The sequence below is a fragment of the Nylanderia fulva genome, unplaced genomic scaffold, assembly GCF_048542155.1.
Source record: "Nylanderia fulva isolate GAGA-0341 unplaced genomic scaffold, ASM4854215v1 Scaffold1, whole genome shotgun sequence".
NCBI classification, from domain to species: Eukaryota; Metazoa; Arthropoda; class Insecta; order Hymenoptera; family Formicidae; genus Nylanderia; species Nylanderia fulva.
This window is the reverse complement of record NW_028189192.1, coordinates 5265771-5290569: the sequence shown is the minus strand read 5'-3', so window position 1 is coordinate 5290569 and position 24799 is coordinate 5265771. Positions and strand designations below refer to the sequence as shown.

At 38.4% G+C, this 24799-nt stretch overlaps 3 protein-coding genes across 13 annotated transcripts in view; 2 read left to right on the top strand and 1 right to left on the bottom strand.

Moving 5' to 3' along the window:
- The window catches only part of HnRNP-K (Heterogeneous nuclear ribonucleoprotein K), a 91797-nt gene that overhangs the window by 5296 nt on the left and 61702 nt on the right, over positions 1–24799 (bottom strand). For all 7 annotated transcript variants that reach the window (XM_029303017.2, XM_085480569.1, XM_029303015.2 and 4 more), the window contains 2 exons: positions 1352–1480; positions 279–801 (listed from right to left, as the gene is read on the bottom strand). In XM_029303017.2, coding sequence (XP_029158850.2) covers positions 279–801; positions 1352–1480 — 652 coding nt within the window. The remainder of the gene's footprint in view (positions 1–278; positions 802–1351; positions 1481–24799) is intronic.
- On the top strand, positions 5253–8340 carry LOC114931085 (cytochrome b5). 4 transcript variants are annotated; one of them, XM_085480602.1, is made up of 5 exons: positions 5253–5415; positions 6010–6229; positions 6323–6640; positions 6767–7080; positions 7371–8340. In XM_085480602.1, the coding sequence occupies exons 4-5, from the start codon at positions 6774–6776 to the stop codon at positions 7499–7501; spliced, it is 438 nt and encodes a 145-aa protein (XP_085336728.1). In that variant the 5' UTR covers positions 5253–5415; positions 6010–6229; positions 6323–6640; positions 6767–6773; the 3' UTR covers positions 7502–8340. The 4 variants fall into 4 exon arrangements, with proteins under 4 accessions (XP_085336728.1, XP_085336724.1, XP_029158858.1 ...); XM_085480598.1 differs by lacking the exon at positions 6010–6229; XM_085480608.1 differs by lacking the exon at positions 6010–6229 and having other exon boundaries at positions 5255–5415; positions 7374–8340.
- Positions 9501–11931, top strand: LOC114931086 (cytochrome b5). 2 transcript variants are annotated; one of them, XM_029303026.2, is made up of 2 exons: positions 9501–9687; positions 11096–11931. In XM_029303026.2, the coding sequence occupies exon 2, from the start codon at positions 11164–11166 to the stop codon at positions 11548–11550; it is 387 nt and encodes a 128-aa protein (XP_029158859.1). In that variant the 5' UTR covers positions 9501–9687; positions 11096–11163; the 3' UTR covers positions 11551–11931. The 2 variants fall into 2 exon arrangements, with proteins under 2 accessions (XP_029158859.1, XP_085336735.1); XM_085480609.1 differs by lacking the exon at positions 9501–9687 and adding an exon at positions 9879–10734.

Below are 24799 nucleotides of genomic sequence, written 5' to 3'. Positions count from 1 at the left end.
GCAAAAAAAAAGAAATAAATATTAATGGACTTGTGTTTCACGCCGGGTATGCAGATCTTTGAATATAAATTTCGACGACATACGACGATTTAACGGAACGTTCGTCATCCGTTATCTCATCGGCATCTCCCACAGTATAATTTTAATAATTTTCTATCACGCGACAAACATTAAAAAATATTCTCCCTCGAAAATTGAAATGCGAAAGAATCAAGACCCGGTCCTCCGATCGTCTTCCCATGTCTCCATGGATCATCGATAAAAGGATTCCTCCTTACCGTTGTAATTTCCGCCGCCGTAGGGTGGCGGTCCGCCTCGGTTTCCGCCGCCACCGCCACCACCACCGCCACCGCCACCGCCGCCGCCGCCGCCACCACCGCCGCCGCCACTTCCGCCACCGTATCCGCCACCTCCGCGGCCGCCCTCGTAGCCGCCTCCGCCGCCACCGCCTACGCGCGAGTTACCCCCATATCCGCGATCCGGCGGGCCGCCGGACATTCCGCCGCCGCCGCCTCCGCGTGGGCCGCCTCTTGGTGGCGGCGGAAAGCCGCGATTCATGTCGCCAGGACCGCCGCCACGATTGTCGCGTCTCGGCGGCATCCCGCCGCCACCACCCCCGGCGCCACCGCCACCTCCGCCACCGCCACCGCCGCCGCCGCCACCACCGCGACCACCGGGCCCGCCAAATCCGCCGACCTTGCCCTGATTACCGTCGGCGTTCCCGTAGCCGCCATAATCATCGGCGTAAAAATCGTCGAAGTTGTGCGGATCGTAAGGATTGTTCACACCCTTCAGCGGTGACTGGAAAATAAAAATGCGGAATTAGTCTCTTCTGACCTGATGGTACACATATAGGTATCGCGAATAGAGCGAAAGCTTTGTACAAGAAATTAGAAGGATCCTTTTCATATATTTCTCATACTTGACATCATAGATGAAATAAATAAATAAATAAATAAATAAACATCTGAGAAACTATAGATGTATCGAAGATATACTATATAAATAGATATCGACCTGATGATATATCGCGAATAGAGCGAAAGCTTTGTATAAAAAAATTAGAAGAATCCCTTTTTTGACATATTTTCTTGTAAACGTGACATAAATGAAATAAATAAAATAAATGAAATAAATTAATAAAATAAAATAAATAAATCATCTAGGAGACTATAGATATGTATACAGATATCGAAGGTATAGGAATATCGAGATACTCTGTAGTAGGAGGAAACAAATCATCCGCGCTTAACAAAAAGGATCGCATTCGTACGTGCTGGATGTAGCGGATGGGACCGAGCAATTTATAGGAAAGTCATGATCTCTTGCGGTATATATATATACTACTTACAGTCTTAATGGTGGCGATCAATTCGCGTATGCATTCGATGCACGTCGAGGGTTTCCCGCAGATGCTGATGAGGCGATCCGTGCTGCGGGGGCAGGTGTTGGAGTAGATCTTGATCCTGGCTCCGGTTTTCTGGAACACAAGAGATATTCGGGCACGTTAGACGACGTTGTACGACAGCCACTCGAGGATCGGGATAGATAGAATTCGGAAAACTTTTCGCGCATCGATTTGCATCGAGGGTGGTTGATACCGAGAACTTCCATCATAGTCGGAAAGTTGAAAGGATTCGAGTAGATAATGCTTCTACAACTAACAAGAAAGTTTCCTACTTATTCCTGGATCCGGATAACGCGTTTTTCTTTTTTCTTTTTTTTTTTTGCATATACCGAGGAATTCTTTTACATACGATTTCCCTGCATGGATTATACTTGATTTCATGTTCTCTTCCGTCTACGATTATATGCGATCTTGGCTGATGTCACCCTCTTTCTTTTTAATTACACATCAGCATGAAGTGCGATAACCCGAGGGAGCCTGTCGACTTTCTCGAATCTCTCTCGCAACTTGAAGCCACCCCTAAGTTAACAACCTAATGATGCTCGAATGTTTTCGTTAGGTCGCTACGCTAATCTGCACCCCGTTCTTTTTGCCGCGAGACTTCTAAGTAATACCTCGAGACGACAATGGTCAGATCGCGTGCTGATAGTCGCTTAACACAGTCTACCCAAGGGTAGACCACTTTCTCGGATCTCGTGATCACGCCACGTCGAGACGGTTAACAACAATAAGTGCAGCGTCGGTTGGTCCCTCGAATCCTTCTCCGGTTAATTTTCGACTTGTCGTCTCTCCGTGAAAACAACGAGGCGAAAGAAATGAAAAAAAATAATAATCGAAACTTTCAAAGATAACGGGCACGTGATGAAACGTTGCGTTACGTTTATACGCGGACAATGAAAACCGACAGACAGTGACGACATATATATATATATATATATATATGGACATCCGGAGATGGCTTTGATGCGAATAACGCAAAGAGCGAAAAATTGCCGATAATATCGACAGCTGTATAGACGCGAAATATCCAAAACAGATAACGATCTAATCCAAGCGCATGCATATACACAAAGTGTGTGTATGTCCGGCAAGCATCGGTATTGTGCGGAGAAATCACGCCGTTTAATTACGCAGATCAAAGCAATTCCCTCTTTCTCCCTACCTGAATCCCTCCCACCAATCTCGTGTAGATCCATTCAAACGTTTCCGATGCAGACGTCCGGTAACAGAGAGAGGAGGAGACTGGATGCAGCGTTAATCCCGAAGTGATAGACTCGAGAGAGGGATGTATGTTATATATATAAAAAGGTAGAAGAAGAAAGAGGGCGGAAAAAACAAATGCAATTTATACCTCTGGCAGTTTAATCGTCTCAGTTTCACGAGGCAAGAAATTGCATGTGGTTTTTTCTTTTTTTTTTTTTCGAGGGTGTGAGAGGACAGCAAGACAACATATTCTCATCCCGCTTTATTTCAATGAAAATAAAGGTCGACGATAATATCCGATCGCTGGCGAATGAATGGGCGAACGAGGTGGAATATCGCTCGGACGTGCCTATAATTGATCAATGGGATTCAAATACTTGCAAGAGAAATAAAAAAAAAAAAAAAAAAAGCGTCACCCTAAATCTGCTTTTGTCGAGATTCGAAGGAAAAAATCGATGAAACGACATCGCGCTTCGGTGTTTACACGATGCACGCGCTTTCAGCGAGAGCTAAATACGATTTTAATCAAATTAATTAATTCAGACTATACCCGGTGCGCGTCCAAAACTGTCGGATTAATCTCGAACGTGATGGAAATAAACAAGGAAGATTCTTATACACAGGCGCGACAGGATCGTTCAACAAATTGGTAAATTGATCGAATATCGTGTTTTCGCGGCATATTATTTCCCGACGATTTTACAGTGTACCACTTTCGCATTCCCGCGTTTCCTTTTGCATTATTTCCATTTCGCGAGTACATGGTTGACATCAAATTTTCATTAGCCAGCCGGAAACGTATCTCTCGAGCTTAAGCGGGGAACTAAAGCGTCTTATTTATGTACCGTAATGCCAAAGCGAGATTTATCGCGAAGAAGCCGGCAGTGCGACTTTGATAATTAATCGACGAAGCTCCGAGAGGGAGGGAAAAATAGAAGATGGAAGATGAAAGCTTTTCTCGTTGTAGTGCTTCTTGACTCGCGTTTCTCCTGCGAACGAGGCGTCCCGGAGGATTCTCGAAGGAAACTTCCGCTTCGCCTGGCCCGGACTTCCATCCTCTGACATTCGATATCGGTAAACTTGAAAAGAACAACGTAGATCGATCGTCCTTTGAAAGAGGCAACGTGCCGTAAATAGCAGCGTAGGCTGCATCATCGAGAGTGTGTGTGTGTATGCGATTGCTTTTCTCGTGTGAACGAGAAAAGAGATTATTTTTCGGACAAACGTTAAATCGAGGACGATATGTTGTACTAAATATATCGATGACGAGAAAAATTCTTGGTGATACGATCTCTCGATTATTCTGAAACGGCGCCGAGCCGTAATTGTATAGATTTTCAATTTTCCAAAAGTTCCGGGAGTTTCGAAACTTCCACGATATAACAGGACTTTCTCCGCGAGTTAATTTTCTTGAATATTCAAGAGCCGAAGATAATTAATGGTTCCCTCGAAGTTTCAAGGTCGCAAACTTGAAATAATGTGTTACCCCGCGCACGTAAAACTTTGTATCTATCTAATCATCTTATCTGTAGTTTCCTTAATTAAATAATTAATTTAAGAATAATAAAGCTATCTTATATTCTTCATTTTTTCATTTAATAAAAATTTTCCTATTTCACATATTATTATGAATTTTATTAAATATATGTATTTTTTAAATATGAACAATATAATATAAATAATTTAACATAAATATTATTTAAAAAAATAATAATAATAATAAAAGTCACATTTACACGAAATAAGCAAAGTTTGACTAGAAATGAAAAAATGCAGAATAAGATAGTCTTAATAGACTTATGGGCAATTCGAGGCAAGATCCAAAGGACTTGGAAGTCCTCGAAGTGGCGTCATAGCCATACGGCGAACACGGCTTTGTTAGAATAAGCTGCATTGCGCCCAAATTCGCATTTGCCTAACAGTCCTCCGCCGCAGTGGCATCCGTGGCAGAAGTCTGGAGTTTGCAAACTTCCACGGTATTACGAGCGGCGTGATGAACTAATCTAAACATGAATCGCTCTATTCAATTCAATGCGACAAACTTCCATCGCTGCGGCAAGTTTCGCGCCGCCAACTGCACTTACGTAAACGCTAAACCCGTCGACAATATCGCTCGATACTAATTTCGGCGTTTGTGTCAACTATATATGCAACATATACACCGTCAATGAACCATCTTGAATATTATACCATTCGATATCTATTTTATTTTATAATTAAATTTGGATTCTTCTAGATTCTCTTCAAATTTAAAACCAATTCTGTTTTTCTTCGCGTGAGGTTGAATTTTTTTTCATTAAAAATATCATTATTTTGCAAGAATTATTCAGTTCCAATAACAATGCCGCAGAATAGACAGACGATAGGTGAATGTCGCGGTGATCAAATAATAATAATTAATTAAAGTATATATATATATATATATACTACACACACACACACACTTTAATTAATTACATATACATATATATATATATATATATATATACACTTTAATTATTATTATTATTCAATTACCGCGACATTTTCACCTATCGTCCGTCTATATTCTGCGGCATCATTATTGAAACTGAATACAAATGAAATCGCTTGATGCATTTTCATGAGATCGTAAAGTTTATGTAAGAGAATCTACACTCCGATAACGCAAAGATTGTCGAGAAAGAATGCCAGTCAGTTAGTTCGATTACTATTACAGTACCTGCAGAGAATTATAGGTACGAGTATATTTCGACGTACGAAGACGAGTATTGTCGCCAATTGTATCGCAATTGTCTCTCTCGAAATTTCTTTCTCAGAATCAGGTGAGTTCCGATCAAAGTCCTTGCATGTAATCTATGTGTATGTACGTTTTATAAAAAAACTCGGGACTTCGGTTTTGGGTTCAGTGACGAGTAAGATATATTTCAAGTATTTCGATACAGATACATAAAAAAAATGTATTTAGATACTCAGATACTTTTGTCAGATAAATATCAGATACTCTTAAATTATATTTTATGATAATTGTAATATACACAAAATATACTAAATAAATCTTTTATAAATTTTTGATTTACGACTTTATTCGTTACTCTTATATAACATCAAAAATATCTCAAAGATATCCGTCACTCAAACTATTTCTCCATAATACTAAAATATGACTAATGCTAAATAATCGCTCAACCAATGTTTATGATTAGTATAATTGTATTGGATAGTATAATTGTGTTGCTATAAATATATGAAAATGTATCTGAAAATGAATCTGATAAAAGCAATTCAAATTTAAATACATGTATCTAAAGATTACTCCAACACTGCTCGGGTTAAGTGCAACGAGATTTTATAAAACGACGTATCGCCAAAATATTTCTAGACTTCCGAATTTTTTGACAAATTTTCAACAAATATAGATCCCGAGATTCGTGTCTGACGTCTAGATTAATAGATTAAAATTTACATTTCTCGACATTGAGAGCTAGATAGATAAGATCGATAATCGATAAAAACCGCAAGATTTTTTCATACACGGACTGAATATCAGTGATCGATTATATAAATATTAATACAAAGAAGAAGCGGGAGAGTTATACAACGACACGACCGTGTCGGTCTAGAAATAGGGAGATAAAGGTATAAGAGTTGTAAAATAAATATATAAGGGACGCGACGACCGCTCGATATCGCGTGAGTCCGCGTTTTATTATCGTCGGCGATTTTATTTAGGCCAGAAAACACGCGCTGGGAACTCGTCGCAAGCGAGTTATACCGTTCGTACCGGAACCGAGCGTGAACTACAAGTGCACGTACAAGTGCGAGAAACCCGTCTCACGCCATCGACATATCCGTGAGAGCTAGGCGAAAGGAAACGAAGCCACTGGCCGGAGCAGTGACTCTGCGAACGCGCGAGGAGACGAAGCCTGGTCGAGGAACTCATCTCTGTCCGATACACGCGGCCTGTTTTCCCTTTCAAAGTGCCTCTTCGATCCGATCGACATCTCGAAAATAGATCTCGCGAGCGCGCGCACGTGCGTTTGTCCCAAGGTGAAAAGAAAAGAGTGAACTTATCAAATATATTCATTGTTGTTGTGTCTCGGGGAAGAAAAACGTGGAATAAAATCACACGTGTGAAAAGTACAAAAGAATTTTATTTTTGCTTTTTCATCGTAGAACCACGATGAATAAATACACGATCGAGGAAGTCGCCCTGCACAAAAACGCTGAGGATGTGTGGATAATAATACACGGGAGTGTTTATAACGTCACGTCGTTCCTGCCGGAACATCCTGGTGGCGAGGAGGTGCTGCTGGGATTGGCGGGGCAAGATGCAACCGAGTGTTTCGAGAACATCGGTCATACTAATGAGGCGAAGCAACTTCGGGAGACATTTAAAATCGGAGAAGTAACGAACCAGGAGAGCGCGACCCAATCCCAGATAACGAGCGAGATTCGGTCAGAGACAACTGGTGCAGATGCGATAACAGGTTATTTTTTACTCTTCGATTGCAATTTTTTAATCGCTGCAAAAATTTAGATTCCGTATCATTGTTTTGACATTTTATATCAGCGTTTTATAGATAAAATATATCAGCTTATCTTGTTTCTCGATGATTATTGAGTTTTTTTTAATTCATAATGTCTCTTCCCTCGAATTAAAAATACATTAACGTGGTTACGACAAATGATAAAACATAAATAATATATCTATTTACAGAGATAGTTATTAAGAATTTTATTGTTACCCTAAGGGAATAAATATTTTCTTCTTTTTAAGCAGATAAAGAATCAACAGTAAACTACCAAGATAATCGCCAGACGGAAGGAAAGTTCTCGCTTATGATGTTCGCCTATCTTGGTGTCGTAGTTTATGCTATAATATTCTACTATTACTATCAGAATATGTAATTTAAACCGTTTCACGTGAATATAATATATGTGTGCGTAATACGCGTAGATAGCTAATTTTAGCAAAATTCTATACGCGCAATATAATGTTATACAAAGTTCGTTTTGTATCGAGAATCAGTTTGTTCAGCTTTTTAAATATTATCTCTCCTACTTGTGTTTGTGTTGTTGGATTTTTAAAATAATTTATTATCTTTAGCGATATACAACTGTTTTCTTTTCAACTCTGCACTGAAGGAGATATATGCGTCTATATACTTTATAATCAAGCAAATATTTTTGTAACACTCATAAAAAGTAATTAAGGAAATATATATGTATAAATCGGATGAATATACTTGATTTGCTTATAATTGTCCAGATAAAAATTGAAAGCTCATTGTTTCTACAACTAAATTTATGCGTTGTAATGTAATCTGTAACAAAGTAGCTAAAAATATATATTTAAAGGAATGATTCAACAAAAATCCGATACGTGTTATGTAACTTTTTTTGTTTTGGTCTCAAATTCTGACACATGCCTACATGGACACAATATCCAAAATGTATGTAAAATATGCATCCTAAAAGAAATATTAGCATATTACATATTATTCAAAACTATCTATTATTTTAAATATCTTGAAAGCAATTAGATATGTCAATTAACAAGCATTCGTTATACACTAGAAGAAAATGCCACCTCATCCGATAACAGACAATTATGAAATATCGAATATGTACGTGTATGTGTGCGAAGGAGAAAAAATGTATGAATAATAAACGTATATCACTGTTATTGCTTCGAAATATTTGATGCAAAAAAATCTTAATAAACATATCGATTTATTTTCCACATATATTGTCAAGTTGTGTTTCTCTGGTAAATGTACACTTCGTCGATCGACCAACTCGACTATCGCGCTTATCTCTCTGCGACATGCACGCAGATAAATACGCGGCGTCACCATGACTAGACGTTTTTGCATATGAATCGAACGTCATGCTACATAATACGCAAGTTCACAGGAATAGAAATGGTACTAGTTATCTGATAAAAAAAATGTCAAGAAAATATAATCTATTATTCTTACAGACTGCGCGTGCTTTCAAGTACAATGGAAGAAGTTTCAAGAGGTCTCGACCGCTCTAATCGCGACCGTGTGTTGTCGCGAATGAATAAAAGATAATTATATAATAAATAATTTATTTATAGCGTTGACTATATGGTCCATCAAGTTAATACGACATAAATGTATTTTCATTCATTAATTGGATCCGATTGCTGCTACTGGATTTTCTGCTGAAACAGAGAATATCTTTCTCGACCTAATTTGGGAGAGCTCTACGCGTGATAAAGTATAATTACTCTTTTGAAGATAACGAATTAAATTTGCATTCACTGATATTTCTGTAAATACGTTAATTCGATAAATTTAATTTGACTGGAGTTGCTTTGTCAACGAATAATCTTCTTGATTGTACAAACACGAGAATGGATTCAGGGTTTGAAGAATGAAGCCATTTTGTGATAGATACTTGATGCGTTTTATCGAATGGCACTTTATAATGCCATTTCTATATAGATGTTATATACACCTACACGTACACATACATAGACTATAGAATCAGCAAGCATCCGACTGGCGCCACCTGATATCGGAAACCTCTTGAAACAGAATTGATACAACGCAACGATTCAAAATTTCATTATCAGGTCTCGTTACGAAGACAGGAGAAGAGAAAAAGCTAGAAGAGAAAAACATGTGAGGGATTTTTTTTTCTAATTTTTCCGCAGTCTCTCCAACACCGTTCTCTCTCGCGAACCGGTTTCGCATGCGTTTTTACGCAGTAAACTTGATGAACCTATGGAACATTGACCGTGATTGACGATCTAACTATAACAGTGTGCAGCGCAATGATGATTACACGGTTGGCAGCGCTGACGGATAACAGTGAACAGTGGGGCTGAGAATCCAATGCACATGAAGTATACACGAAGAGGGGGATCATAAAGCTGCACGGTGAACAAGTCGGATTCCGCAGTGCTTACGCGAGTGCGGTTCCGTGAAGAGGCAGCGCGAACGTCATCGTCGACGGAAATCAACGATCGGCACACGCCCGCGTCTTATCATCTCTTAATAACTTTGACAACAACTGATCCACAAAAGGCCTTCCTCCAAAAAGGTCGATCCGCGAGAGCGAAGGTATGTTCGAAGTACATTCGCGAATTCGCTGTTCCTTCCTCGCGGAGGAAGGACGGATTCGAGACGACCAGTTCTCGTTCGTTTCGAGGGAAAATGTAAAGGCATCTTATCGACCCGATTCCACTTCTCGAATTCGTATCTTGTTTGTTCGGAGATCTCTCTCTCTCTCTCTCTCTCTCTCTTCCGTCGATGATGATCTCTCCATTCGCGGAGCGAGTATTTGCGCTCGAGACGTGTTTGAAGTTACGAATCGGTATTTCGTCGTGAAAACATGGAGTTCCGAAGCAAACGAACTTATCTAATCATGGTCCTGGATCGGACAAAGTTTGATTATATCGCGGAGAGAGAGAGAGAGAGAAAAATATTATTCCTTCAACTGTACATGAACGACTATGAGATCGCGATTCATCTATGATTTTTCATAATTATATGTATGTTAATCTCGTTTTTTCGAAGAACGAAAAATAAAAATACACCTTTTCCGCAAATCGGGAAATCTCTTGGGAATGAAGTTTTCATTTGTCGAAACCATCTATATTTCTTCGCGTGCTAAGAAATTATTCAAAGCGTTCCGAGTATCAATTAATTCAAATCCGTGGAATACAAGAAAATCTTCGATTTAACAAATCAAAACCGCGAGAGAACAGCTCAAATAATATCCCGAAACGATAATAAAGCGAAAATGAACGTTCAATTTACCATCTGGTTACTAGTATCACGAGAAGTGTAGATTGCGTATCAAACGAGTGTTCGCTAATTATTATCAGATACTTGAAATAATTTGCAAAGTCATTTATAAAGACATCATTACCGTTGTACATAATTATGAGATCCAAACTATCTTACTACGAGTCCGTTGAAGGATAACTATGACAGACTCACTAACACTTGTTACGCAATCAGTCTGCAGTGTGACCTCGATGCTTGATTATATCAAACGCCTCATTTTTCATAAACGTGCTTCATGAAGCGCGTGGCATGACGTTCTTCTTGTACATATACAATATACGACGTATATATAGAGATCTTTCTATATTCTCTTCTGACGTAAGTATTAAATCTACTGACGCGACATTACAATTCTTTTCCGGAAATTATACATTGTCGATCGTGATATATATGTGTGTATGTATACGATTTATACAATCGCGCTTTAACTTATCAATGACATTTGCTGCTCGTGTCGAGCGATCTAATAAAAATGCTCTATATATATAGATATTATATAGATAATCGTAGCAGAAATAATATTATATATATATATATATATATAATATTATTTCTGCTACGATTATCTATATAATATAAGAAATAATATATATATATATAATATTATATATATATATATTTCAATTTTCTTATGTCATCGAAGTAACCAAAATATTCCTAACAATGCTCTTTATTTTAGGCTGACTGTAACTGACGAAAAAAAAAAATAAATCAATCAATCAATAAAACGAAACGTCAACACAAGACATGGCGAACGAGAGGCAATTTACGAGGAGCGAAGTCGCGAAGAACACCGACAAGGACACTATGATGTTCATCATTCACGACAAAGTGTACAACGTTCACAGCTTCCTCAACGAGCATCCGGGTGGCGAGGAAGTCCTTCTGGATCACAGAGGCATAGACGCCTCCGAGGACTTTGACGATGTCGGGCATTCGAACGACGCTATGGAGCTGATGAAGAAGTATCGGGTCGGCGTGCTCGTCGAGTCGGAAAGGACGAATCAAATGCCGAAGAAGGGCTGGGTGGCAAAATACTCGAAAGAGCAGAAAAATAACGGACGTGGCCTGTCTTTTTATCTGCTCGTAGCCGGAATCGCACTCGGAGCGGTCATCGTATTCTATGCTTTTTAAAGATAATTAAAACAATTGATCGATTTCATTGGATGATTGTATACGCGACGCGAGAGTGCTGTGAATGTGTGACGAACTGTCGAATTGCATAGAATACAAGAATATTTTCACATCATTCTCTATTGCCTTATATGTCGTTTTATGAAGGTGTATCTCTAAGTAATTAATTTTGGTTCGAAGGGAGAGATTTTCGTCTCGCAAATTTGTATTTCTCTAAAGCGATTAATGTTTAAAATTTTGATAATGCCTTAGTTTATTATCCATCCATGTAAACAGTATGCAATATTTATACATAAATATATTTTGTAAATTAAATTACTAAGAATTTATCAATTTTTGTAAAATTATCGTTTTTCATTAAAATTAATACATATTTATCAATTAATGGAATTATTAATTTTTATCACATCAAATTAAGAGTTGCATTACGTAAATTACTGTCAAAACAAGTTTTATCTGACGTCTTATCGGATTGATTTCTACTGCACAATCAAGTTTTTTTAAGTGGAACCAGTGTTTTGTATGCGAATTGGAAAAATTAAAAAAAGTCGTTATATAACTTTTATCGCAACATCGACACTGCCATGAAAACGGAAAAATCAAACCGATGGAAGAGAGAGAAAAAGAGAAATATAAGCAGAATATGTATCGACGATTTTTAATGTCTTCTAGAAACTTTCGACTTTTGAAACTTGAGAAAAAGCTAAGTATATAATTATTAATATCAGGAAATTTGGATACGCACAAAAATGTTGAAAAAATTTTTCTAAAAATTAAAAATAGTCTTTATAAATTTTGAATTCGTTATAAAACTACAAATTCCATATTTTCAAGTATTAGAAAGAATCTTAGTTTTAATATCTAATAAAAAATGTATATGCATTTTTTATTAGATATATGTAAAATTTTAAAATTCATTGAATTTATGATTGCAATAAATTACAATTGCGCTAAGAAATTATTAAAAGAATGTTGAGAGAATATTTTTGATAACTCGTATCTTATGGATTCCATTTAAAAAGAAATCGTTGTTTTAAGAGATTTCTTAAAGATTTATCTATGATAAGATTATCGTTTTCAAAATGTATTGTCATTACTTCTTATTATCTTTATGAATAACAAATACAAATAAGAATATAATAGATGTATGCGTTTATGCATAATTTACATTATTTATGTTGCACTGTGCATTTAACTTGATAATGATAAATATCCTTTTAACATTTTAGCGATTGTTACGTATGTTACATTATTTATATCTTACTAATTATTTGTTAACGATAAATTTTCAGGCATTATTTCTGATTTAAACAGAAACATAAATTTTCAGTACAATATGCTGTTCTACGCCGAATGTTCATATTGTTGTAAAACGATATGTAACAACCGCTAAAAAATAATTTAGAATCTTTATAATCCAGTGCACACGTGCTTTTCAATTTGATTATCCGCGAGAAAGGATACGAATGAATGAATTACGTGCGGACAACAATAGATAACTAATTGGAAAAGTTAAAACTATTAATGGAGAAAGAGAAAACCATGAGTTAGCTAAGCGTTAACTGGAGCGTAAGATTTTAACAACACAACATTTGAAATTGAGGAAAATGCGGAAAACGCGAGACGATCGATAGAATCTCCCATTCGAGACTAACAATAAATGATACTCTCGCGAGTTAGCGAACAAACATTATTCCGCCGAATTGCAGTATTATGAAGCAGTAATTTAGATATTTACTTACATCTACGTTATTATTCGAGAAGTTTATAATATAAGATAATAAATTGAAAAAAGCTAATAGGAGCTAGATATAGATATCACAAATTGCGTTTAAATTCTCCTTTAATTATTTTGAACATTTCAGTTTTTTTTTTTTTTTTTTGGATCATCGATTTGTCGAAGATGATCTCGAAACGTTCAAAATAATTAAAGAGGAATTTAAAAATATTTTTTCATACCTGTAATTCTACTTATAAAAGGATTATGCACAGAAACTACCGTTCAAACAAAAGAATCTTTAATGCGAAACGCTGGAAGGATTATTTGCTTCCGATGGACGTTTATTCGAGTACGATTTATGCCTCGTCTACCACCATCCGGGTCCATCGCTTTTCGGACAAATGACAGAAAGACGCATTATCACGTTCGACTTGTCGCGTGCGCTGAAACTCGCATTGGGAGTAAGAGGCGTGAACGGAAAGGGGAAAGTTACCGCGATGACATGCGTGTGGAAAACCGCATATCCTTCCTGTCAACCGTCGGCCATCTGCTTTCCATACCAATTTCCGGTGGAAACTTTGAAATGCACCGAATCCCGCCCGGCTTCTCTGGGTCACGCAGACTCTTCCAACTTTGTCGCGCGATGTCTGTCTCTCTTTCTCTCTCTCTCTCTTTTATCTCTCTTCGCGAACCCTTTGACTCTTCGCAAAGGGTGACACTCTCTCTTCTCACGATGAAAGCTTCGCGCGCGTGGGAAACACACTACGTCATCACGTGAAAACCGCGACGTTGGCATTGTCTTGTTATCTCGGTCGTCACGTTGCGATGCTTCGCATACGAGAGCACACAAGGATAAGCGACACTGACGAGAGAACAGCCCTGTGCTAATTAAGCGAAGTAGGGTCGCGTTCGATTTAAATGATCAAATTATATTATCTCATCTATCTCTGACAAAGTGTCAATGACAGATCGCGTAATATTTATTTCCTTTTTACTGTATATCCAGGCAATTGGAAATAGCTCGTATGCCTTTTCCTCCTGAATGGCGGGGTAAAGGATCGTTTACATTTAGAAGCAGAAATGCGATTTTTTTGTATTTGTCGACCTCTCGATGTCGATTCCGCTCTCTTTCGCTCTTTCTCTACACAGGGAAACGGAAACTCGATACGAGGCCTTTGAGAGAGGGATTCATGATTCCATCGCTCTCGAACCGTTCCATTTTCCGGACGTAACTTTGAGAAAACACTCGATGCGTGTCGCGACGAGCGTAAATTTTTCAAAGGACCCGATGTGTTTGCCACTTTAAGAAACCATACCAAACCTAACCGCGATAAAACGTTGTACGTGACTTAACTGAATTTCGCGGTTTTGAAGGTAAAAAAAATCCTCCTCTACCTTTCCGCGAGATATCGTGAAGAAGATGCTGCCGTTGTTCTGTTTTACTCTTTAAGTTAGGTTCACTTTTTATTAATAGTAATTAATTCAAGATAGAAATAATAATTAATTTTCAATCCCATTTTTATTACTTATGTATTATTCTTTCATATGTCATCTCTATTGGGAGCGCCATATTTTGTGCATAAATAAACTGCAGAACTTTTGTATTGTTACGAGCTGATGCAAGAGGCCGATAAAAAAACTTTTGTAATCTTTTAACTTTATTGTTTTTTTAATACGAAATTACAGCGCTCCCCTCTTCATTATTATCAGTACTTGAATTACGGAGAAGGATTTTTCAATCTGTAGAGCCAATAAAAAGAAAAGCCGTTGAACTCAAAGTCGGTAAAACAGTCATGGTCAGCATCCCTTTAAGTCGTCGCGCGGATTGACAGGAAGTCGTCGACAGTCGATGCGAATAAATGAGTATCGCGAAATGCTGAGATGAAAGAGAGAAAGGAAGAAGTACAGAGCGGAGGTTGAAGAGTCATCTGACTCCCAATAGCGGAAGGAACAGAGAGCCGAGGCGTAAGAAACGCTCAAAGAAAGGCAAGCGAACGAAGGGGGAAATGAGGAAAATTCTCAAATGGACGTAACGAGTTCCCGGCATTTTCCCGGTTGCTTCTTCCCGAGACGGCCATCCCTCCCTTCCTTTCGGTTTCACCCTCCCTTTCTATCGCGACGTGGTTCGAAAAGCAGCAATGTTTCCAATCTCCCTTTGATAAAGCGCTTTAACGGAGAGCATCGTAACAAGATGCTACTTTTCTCTGGTGACGAAGAGGAAAATAAACTGAGGAAATGTCGGTGGTAACAGGTGCATTATACATATATATACGTATGGGAAGGAGAAACAAAGTACTCAACCGCGCTCGGAATCGTCTTAAAACGTTATCCGGGGGATGTAATAAATATTCTAGTACACACATATGCGTATGCACGATTCACAGTCATCCCGTTGAGCTCTCGAGGACGACGATATTTCACGCGAATTTATGCGCGTGCACCCCGCGAGTCCTGAAATTGTTTTTCTCTCTCTCCTTCTCTCTTTTTCTCCTCTTGTTTGCGAAGAGAGAGTTTCGCGGTTCAACATACGGTACGTGTACGTACATCTCACATGCTCGTAAGAAAGCACGCGAGAACTCCGCCGCTGGGTCCGCGATAGCGAAGAAGATGAATACGATAAAAACTTAATTGCCCGGGGAGAAATAAGTAATAGAGAGAGAGAGAGGGTGCGTTTGCGGTATCGCGAGATTAATGAGGCGGCGGAAAATTGATCGATTTATTCCGAGGGCCTCTCTCGGAAAAATCCAAGTCTCCTCGTAGTTTCTCTCCGCGCGTGACTTTTCTCGGGATATAATCGCGGAGTCGATTTTACGGATGAAGCTGCAGGGTCGCTGCGAGCGAAATTGTCGGCGCGCAGGCAGATTACGAGAACCGTGTGTTTGCGAAGGAGCCCCGCAGCGAGACAATACACGTGGAAAACAGCGGGATCTCGGGCGTCTCTCATCGCGCCGGATATATATATATATATATAACGTCGGCAAAACTCCCGAAATTTCCTTCTTGCTGCGCGGAGAAACTCCCCGTTTCGTAAAATTAGCAATATTGTTCTTGGGCGGTATGTAGTAGTGATAGTGGAAGTACTATTCCCCTCGAAGGTATATTGCTGTTGAGTTTTCATTTTTATTTTTAACACAGAGACTCTATCTTCGCGAAAAAATTGCTACGTTTCTGCGGAGGAATTTTCGAATACAAATCTCCGGGTTTCTCTCCGATATATCGAATGTATGGCATTATTTTTTCTATTTTGCAAAACAGAATAATGTGCAAAATACGTCTTTCGAGAGAGAGAAGGGCAAGTGGGAGGGATGTAAGCAGTATATTGAATTATTTTATTTCGTATATTTTAATCTGTAATGATGTGATATTTTTTGCAAGAAAAATAATACTTTCATATAATTAAAAAAAAATATAGACATGAATATATTCTTTGTTTTATACATTTTTTTCAGAGACCCTCTCTCTCTCTCTCTCTTTCTCCGGGAAGAGATTAATGCCGATCTTCGTCGAGGAAAAACGAGCAAAAATCGAGGTATTCTTTTCGGGGAACCTCACGATATCCAGTGCATTCTGATCGAACCGACGATTACAGAAGCGTAATCCGTCGCAACGGGACATGCGCGCGAGGACGTACGAAATCCACGTGGAAAACAGCACGTACAGGCGGAAGCACGGGGAGGGGGTGGAAAAGGGGTGAGGGAGGGGGTGCGTCAGCGCTCGGGGTGATGCGGGCGAAACATCGATCCGCGCAAAATTAAGGTACGACCGTTAGAAGCGGCGGAGTACTTAAAGTTTTCGCCTAAAACTAGTAAAGGTAAGATGAGAAAACAGGGGGTGGAAAGGGAGGCAACGATAGGTCGAATAATGGGTGCAGCAATCGCGACCGGCTGTGTACGCAGTTTCTCGAGGGTGTTTTAACGAACTCCAGACGTCGCGGAGGAAAACCGAGAGAGGAAAACGAGGTTGTTTCGAGAGCGTTTGCGGCTGCGAGACCGACTTCGTTGAGAGGATCGATCGGATTATCGACGCGTTTTTCTCCCACTTTCTCTCTCTCTCTTCTTGAGAATTTCTTGCTCTTCGATGTTTAAAAATTCTACAAATATTTTATTTATTTTCACAATTAATTGTTGATCGTCAGTGATAAATTTTCACAAATAATAAGATGCAATTTAATTCGACCAAAAACTGGCTATTCATTTATTGAAAATAAGTACACGCTACGTTTCGACCCACATTGTGGTCCTTTTCAAGTGTTGTTCTTATTTAGCGATTACATTAATTAAAAATCGTCCAGTAGTTAACAGATTGTCGATATGACAGGACAACTTTCGTGTTTCTATTTTTAATTAATGTAATTGCTGAATAAGAACAATACTTGAAAAGGACCCACAATGTGGGTCGAAACGTAGTGTGTACTTATTTTCAATAAATTATCAGTAGCTAACAGATTATCGATATGACAGGACAACTTTCATGTTTCTATTTTTAATTAATGTAATTGCTGAATAAAAACAACACTTGAAAAGTTCGACCCACAATGTGGGTCGAAACGTAGTGTGTACTTATTTTCAATAAATTATCAGTAGCTAACAGATTGTCGATATGACAGGACAACTTTCGTGTTTCTATTTTTAATTAATGTAATTGCTGAATAAGAACAACACACACTTGAAAAGGACCACAATGTGGGTCGAAACGTAGTGTGTACTTATTTTCAATAAATAAATAGCCAGTTTTTGATCGAATTAAATTGCATCTTATTATTTATTTATTTTAATTACTTTTAATATAGAAATTGTTTAATTTATTCTAGATCGTATTGTAAACCGAGAAGAATGTATCGCTCTCCATACTTCGACGTAGATAAGAAATTTAGAAATGTTTGTAGGGGATCGCGAAATTTAAGTTTATAATTTAGCAACGTTGAGAATATTTTGGTTTATATTAAAATAAATGTGAATAAAATCAAGATGATTCTACAAAAATCGCCTAACAACATTCAGTGTATACAGACTTTACGTGCGAAAATTGCGTTTAAATAACTCTATTCATATGATGATGCAGCATTTTCATTTCGAGATTTTCACATTTTCGAAAAGTATCACATTACTCATCTAGCATTATGTAAAACGTCCAAATTTCCTCGACCTTTCTTAATTTAATTAAAAAGAGAGCAGCAGTTTGCTTTCACAAGTATCTACAGTGTTCTTAGTTTCAAGCATTTTATAATCTTTTTCCTTTTCCATAAAAAAAAAAAAAAATAAAAAAAAAATTGAAGTATCCGCTTCAGTCTCTGAAACATTGAGATGTTGCTAAATTACTTTATGCCCGTTATATTTATCTTGGATGTCTCGCGACGAATCCAGTTCGCACTCGTGACGATGATCAAAGAGGACCACGTGGCGAGTCCGTCAGTCTCGGAAAAGCTCCTCTCGCGGCCAGTCTAATATCGCTAAAAGCTTTTTAAACAGTCTTAGAGTCCGCGACGAGTGCACGTTCGCGATATACGTGTGATTTCCCGGGGTGAGCAGAAGGTTGGTGCGCGTTTTTGGCCGAAGAAAGGAGCGAGGGAAAACTGCGAGAATAAAGTGGCGCGGGATCGAGGAAGTATCGCAAGGATATTTTCGCCTTTCGTAGCCGCGATATATGAAAATGTAGTTCGGGAATAGTGGAGAAAAAAGGACACTCTCTCCCAAGGAAAAGTGGGCGAAGAAGGGTGGGAAAGCTGTTTATTTTACGGAGTGGAGAGCTAAGACGTACGATATTGTCCCCGACAAAGTGGCCGGGTTCTATTTTCGGCCTCCCTCTGGCACCCCTATACCTCCGGATTTTTCTCTCTTTCCTTCTTTCTCCATCGTGTTTTCTTCCTCTTTTTTTTCCGTCGCTCGTACGCCCTTTTCGCCGTGCGTTTTCCACGAACAGCATAAATTTCCGCCCGAGAAAAGTACGGTGCAATGACACGCAAGCACTCGTACGCTTATTTTTCTCTGTCCATCCCCACTTCCTTCTTGCCAAGTCAGGCACGAGAATCTTATTAAGGGGGTAACTCAATAATCGCGCGGCGCACCTCTCGAAAAACAGCGATACTGTTTTAATCTTCGTTATTCGGAAGAAAGAAAGAATGGCATTTTGAATGAAATTGGCGTTTTAAAACGCGAGAAAGAATTTTTTCTTTTTATCGAAACGGTTATGGACAAAAAATCCTCGACCTTTAATACGTTTTCTAAGACAAATATCAATGTAGATTAAAACGGTAAAAAAAATCGTTGCAAAATTTCTCTTTCGACGGGGATGCGAATTTAAAATTAAAATCTGACGTGCTATCGAAAGAAAGAGTGAAAGGGCGCGTCGAAATTTGCTTTTCTCGACATACGTGGAAAGTGTACATAATAATAAAAGCTTCCGAATCAATTTTCTCCGTTTCCATGAGCCTCAAAAATTTGTTCTTTTCTTCATTCTTCTCTTCACTGCGAGAGGGGAAAAATATGGAGACGAGGGATCACGACAGAGGCTTTGTCGAATTTGGTCCATGAAATGTATATCCAGCGATATATAAATGTTCATCGATACAGTTTTGTATTGTATATGATATGTTTTCGTCAAATATTTTCACATTCGAAATAAATATCACTCTTCGCTATACACGACAGTTATCTCTTTTATTTATTTTGTAATTTTATGTCTGATAAAACAAATAAATTTGTCTTTCTTCAAAAATATCCTATTCATTTTGCATAAATTTATAATAAAAACTATGCCTTCAAATTGTAATAAATCGATGATTAATGATGTAAAAAAAAAACTAATGAATATATTGTCGGTTCAAACTCAATGTCGACAAATAGCAGCCATGAAAATATAATGAAATTTTCATTGGTAATTCCAATATAACGAAAGATATCTTTTTCAGATTTTTAATAATTCTCTAATCGATAAAAAATATTTGATAAAAACTACGCAGTTACTAGAGACGCTGATAAAATAGAAATTTCGATAAAATTCGAGTGCTTATTTCCGATTATATGGGAAATTCTATCGACGTTTATTTCCTATTGCGATAAATTTCCGCTATACCGAAGCTGAAAAATTGAAGCAAAGCTAAAAAATTGTTTTAAAGCAACTTCTGATATAAAATTCCCAGAATTTTTTTAGTGATTTAAAATTAATAATTAAACGAGAAAAACTTTGCTAAGGTAAACTTAAAATATATGGATAATTTCTACACGAGATTAAACTTTAGAATAAAAAACGAATCGAACCCCGAAGCCCTTTCGGAATCGATATAGGTATCTTGGGAATAGGCTGCCATTCAGCGTTTCTCCTTACGAGCCTAAACGATAGAATCGGAATGTCCGATAAAGTGGCTGTTAAAGGAAGTTTCATCCATTTTCTTAACGCTTTATCGAGAGAAAAAGAGGGGAAGAGAGAGAGAAAGAGAGAAAGATAAAGAGAACATCAAGGGCTAGTATTTACAGACGTGTCCACTTTACATCCAACCACGTGGCAATAATAGAGACAATGTAATACGATAAACCGGCGCGGTAAAATAAACATCGATCTTTGCCAATAAAAAGATATTTAGCACTGATTGTTTCTCCGATTGTTGCTAAAGTGATTAAAATTCAGAGATTAAACACACAATAATTTTGTAGATTAAATTGATTGTGTGCTCTGGGCTACAATAGAATAAGAGAGAAAAATGAAGATTATTCAACGTTGTTTCGGGTTCACATTCTGGAAGGATGAAAATGAAAACGCGTATATATCTGACACACAATGTGCACAGTATTTCTCCCATTCTCTTGATATGGACAAACGCGGTTAAAGCAAATACAGAGAGCTCTTCTTCTTCTCGACTCTTTAATTTTTTTACGCATCCTTTTCATTCCGCTTTGTTTCGACGTCCTATCCACGCTCTGTCTCTCGTTGCATTTAATAAACAGTTTATAAATCAGCGCAAATTCCACTTTTTCAACCCGCTTCCGCATAGCCTATTCTTGACGCGAACAAACAGATGAACGTGCTTCCTTCCTGTACGCACTAGCATACATGCTCATTCATCTCTGGTTAACGTTTTAAAGGTTTGTTTAGTAACTTCTTTCGCGATATATACGGTTATTCTTTTATATTTAAAATTATATAACAATGTCGGGCAAAGTTTTATATTAAATCTCTTCAAATGCTTCATTAACAGAAAAATACAATTTAAAATACAAAAATTTGTATTTACATAAAAAAAAAAATCGGTTTAACGAGTAAAAAAGAGATCGCAAAAATGAAACTTGATATCTGCAATAAAGTAGACAAAGCTTAATAATACACGAGCGTTGTCAATTAATTAACATACCCATGATCGGCGAAACTCCCGGTAAGAGAGGAACTCCGCGAGAAACTGTACATAGAGAGAATGTGCTTCCCTGCCGGAACTAACCGAACCGGAACGAGGCAAGGAGAACCGCACGAACGTACGAGCGAACGACTACTGAAAAGTCGGCGGGGTTCGCGGATCCGTCATGCGCTCCTGGCCTGAATTCGGTCGCTGTCACGACTCCACCCCGGACTTCATTCAACCACAAAGAGGCTTCACTCGTTTCCGCCGCGCGATGCTACCTCCGTTAAGTCGCCCTTGGGACTTACCCCTTACTCGAGACCAGATTACAAATCGTCAGAATATTTGGTAGTTAAATGGGAATTTTCAAGATTTAATCGTGCCGTCTCTATTCTGTTTCTTTTCTTTTTTTTTACGTTTAATAAAACTTTTATCTCTTTTATAACGTAATTAATCATATCTCTATGATTTTTAAAATTAATAAATCGGAAAGACTTTGAAAAAGAACTAGTAAGAGAGCCAGACGCAGATTAGCTAGAATTGATTTTGAACAAAGTAAGTATATAAAGAGGAATTTAAAAAACTAACTTTTCATAGTTGATTTGAATATTTATGATTTAATATATCTAATTTATATATTTGAAAACCGGGTATCCCCTTAAAAACATTCCGTAACGCGTCACGTTTTTTACCGTAACCGTATCGCATTCACTGGCGTCGCAACAAACTCGCGACGACAAGCGTAACGTATAAAAGGTGCGACACTGAGAGCGCACTTCTTCGAAAGTGAAATATCGAATCAGCCGCAATGTGCTGGCAGCAACATTTTTGAGATATATATACGAGGTGGAAACGGAAGACTAAGGTGGGCCGCGGAGAGTCGCTGAGTTTGCCGCGTCACCGACGACGAGCTTAGGGACTGCGGCTCTACACCTGGCGTGGCAGCTGCTCGGAACCGTCCGTTACCTGGTTCGACAGCACCTGTTCGGGGATTGCGTGCAGCGCGGGCCTTCCAGAAGGACCCATAGCAACACATGTTGCCCTAGCGCGGTATAGAACGACAACCGAGAGAATAGAAGACCGAGGGAGAGAGAGAAAGCTCAGCTAGAAACCGCCTTTCCTCTTTTTGCAACTTTCAATGAGTCATATCTTCGTGATCGGGAAACGTGTAATTTTCCTTGAAAGAAAAACGACTTTTTTTTCTCCCACGAGTCTCTCTCTCTCTCTTTCTAATCGTAGTATTTAACGTGTAAATTTCCAATTGATTATCGATGTATGAATTATACCATTTCCGTTCGACTATTAGACGAGAGAGACGTCACAGACGGGCGATTTTCGAGAGAATGCGCGTTTTAGGATATTCGTGGCGAATATAAATAAAATAAGCGTTTCCTCTCGCGAGGATAACGATATATTTTGATTTGCCGACGTCATCGGGAATCCGACACGAAGTGTATCCGATACATCGCATCGCGCGCGATCAAACATTTTGATATTTTAATTAATCGTACAGTTTAATCGAGAGTTTGAATCACAAATATTTTGCAGAGAGCATCAACAAACCGGGTGGTTCTTGCTATCGAGGATCGCACCAACGATTGTGTGTGTCGCGTATCCCGCTGAATATATTTGTTATAGAGAAACCCTAGCAAATTTATTTCGGTCGTGTATATTTGCCTACGTCGAACATCGATCCCATTCGTTTGCAATAATAACATCTATCTATAATTGCACGATGGAAATTGATCCGCAAATATAATACGCGTGTGAATTCATTAATCAATCCATTTTATTCGTGACAGCTTTTCAGTTATGAAGGGAGGAAGATGCGCACCATGTCATCATTTTCCATTTAATATCTGTATAATATATAGATTAGATCAGATTAGATGGATTATATACGTATATATATATATATTATATATAAAATATATTGTACATAATATAAAATATAAATATAATCCATTTAATCTATGTATGTATTTATAAAAGTTAATTTTTTGTTTTCCTCGCTCTTTGATATATAGAGTTGTAAAAAACAATGGGTTTGTTACGAGATAAAAAGGGTCGTGTAAACATCAGGTGCGTAAAAAAGCCACGTAATTTCGTAGTTACGATGTAACACACACACATACACATTTCGCTCTCTTTTCCTCTCTCTCTCTCTCGTCCCACCGTTGGCTTCGTACAACACCACGTCGCCGTAGACTAAACGGCGTCAGCGGATAATAAAGGCATCGCGTGTGCATAATTATCTGGTGTACCTTCCCGGAATTAATTTCGAGCTTCGCTTTCTTTTTTACTCGCCCCTGTCCGTTAACTCGGTACATCGCCCTCTCCTGTTCGTCCGTTAAATGCACGAGACTCGCCTCGGCTACCTGAATTAACAACATGAAACCTTCTTCGCGATTCGCGACTATCGGCGACAGTTGCAAAAAAAATAAAAAAAAAATCAAATAAAAATGGTAAAAGACGCAAAACGTTTACTTTACGCGAAGAGAAACCCGAGCGATGCATTACCTGTTGCGAGCGGTTTTTCTCGAACCGATGTAGCCTTGCCAGCGAGATTCCTCGTTGAATTAATGCGATTCGAGTGACGCATCGACGAGAGAGACGAAGATGGGTTACGACGCGGCAATTGCGCAGCTATACAATTTCCAGCACCCGGCGTTACATATGTAGATCACACACATACATTACATATATAGGCATATATATGTACGTCGGCTGCGCCTTCCGCGCACAGGACGACACGCACGTGTGGTTAGCACGCGACGATATGAGCTACATTGTGAGCGCTTAATGATTAGCTACCGAGTGGACATATGGCTTCCTCGTGCTTAATACGGTGCAACGTCTGCATTTCGCCTCCATATTCTCTATACGCGTGTCCGTCTCTTTCCGGAAAACGAGGAACACGTTTCGTATATGTATATCTCTCGTGACGCAAGCGCGTGTTAATTTTGCGTTGCGTAACGCGATCCAATTTGTCGATACTCGAATCGAAACGAGGCATCGATGAGCTGTCGATATTTTTGGTCAGCTCAATCGAACCGAATTGATCTAAAATAATAACTCGAATAGGCTCTGGTATGTTAATGCAAATTTAAGTGTGAAAAGAACTAGTAAGCCAGCTACAAATATTGAGCACAAGAAAATTATTTTGTATTTAACTAGTTTTGTTATATAAAAAAAAAAAAACG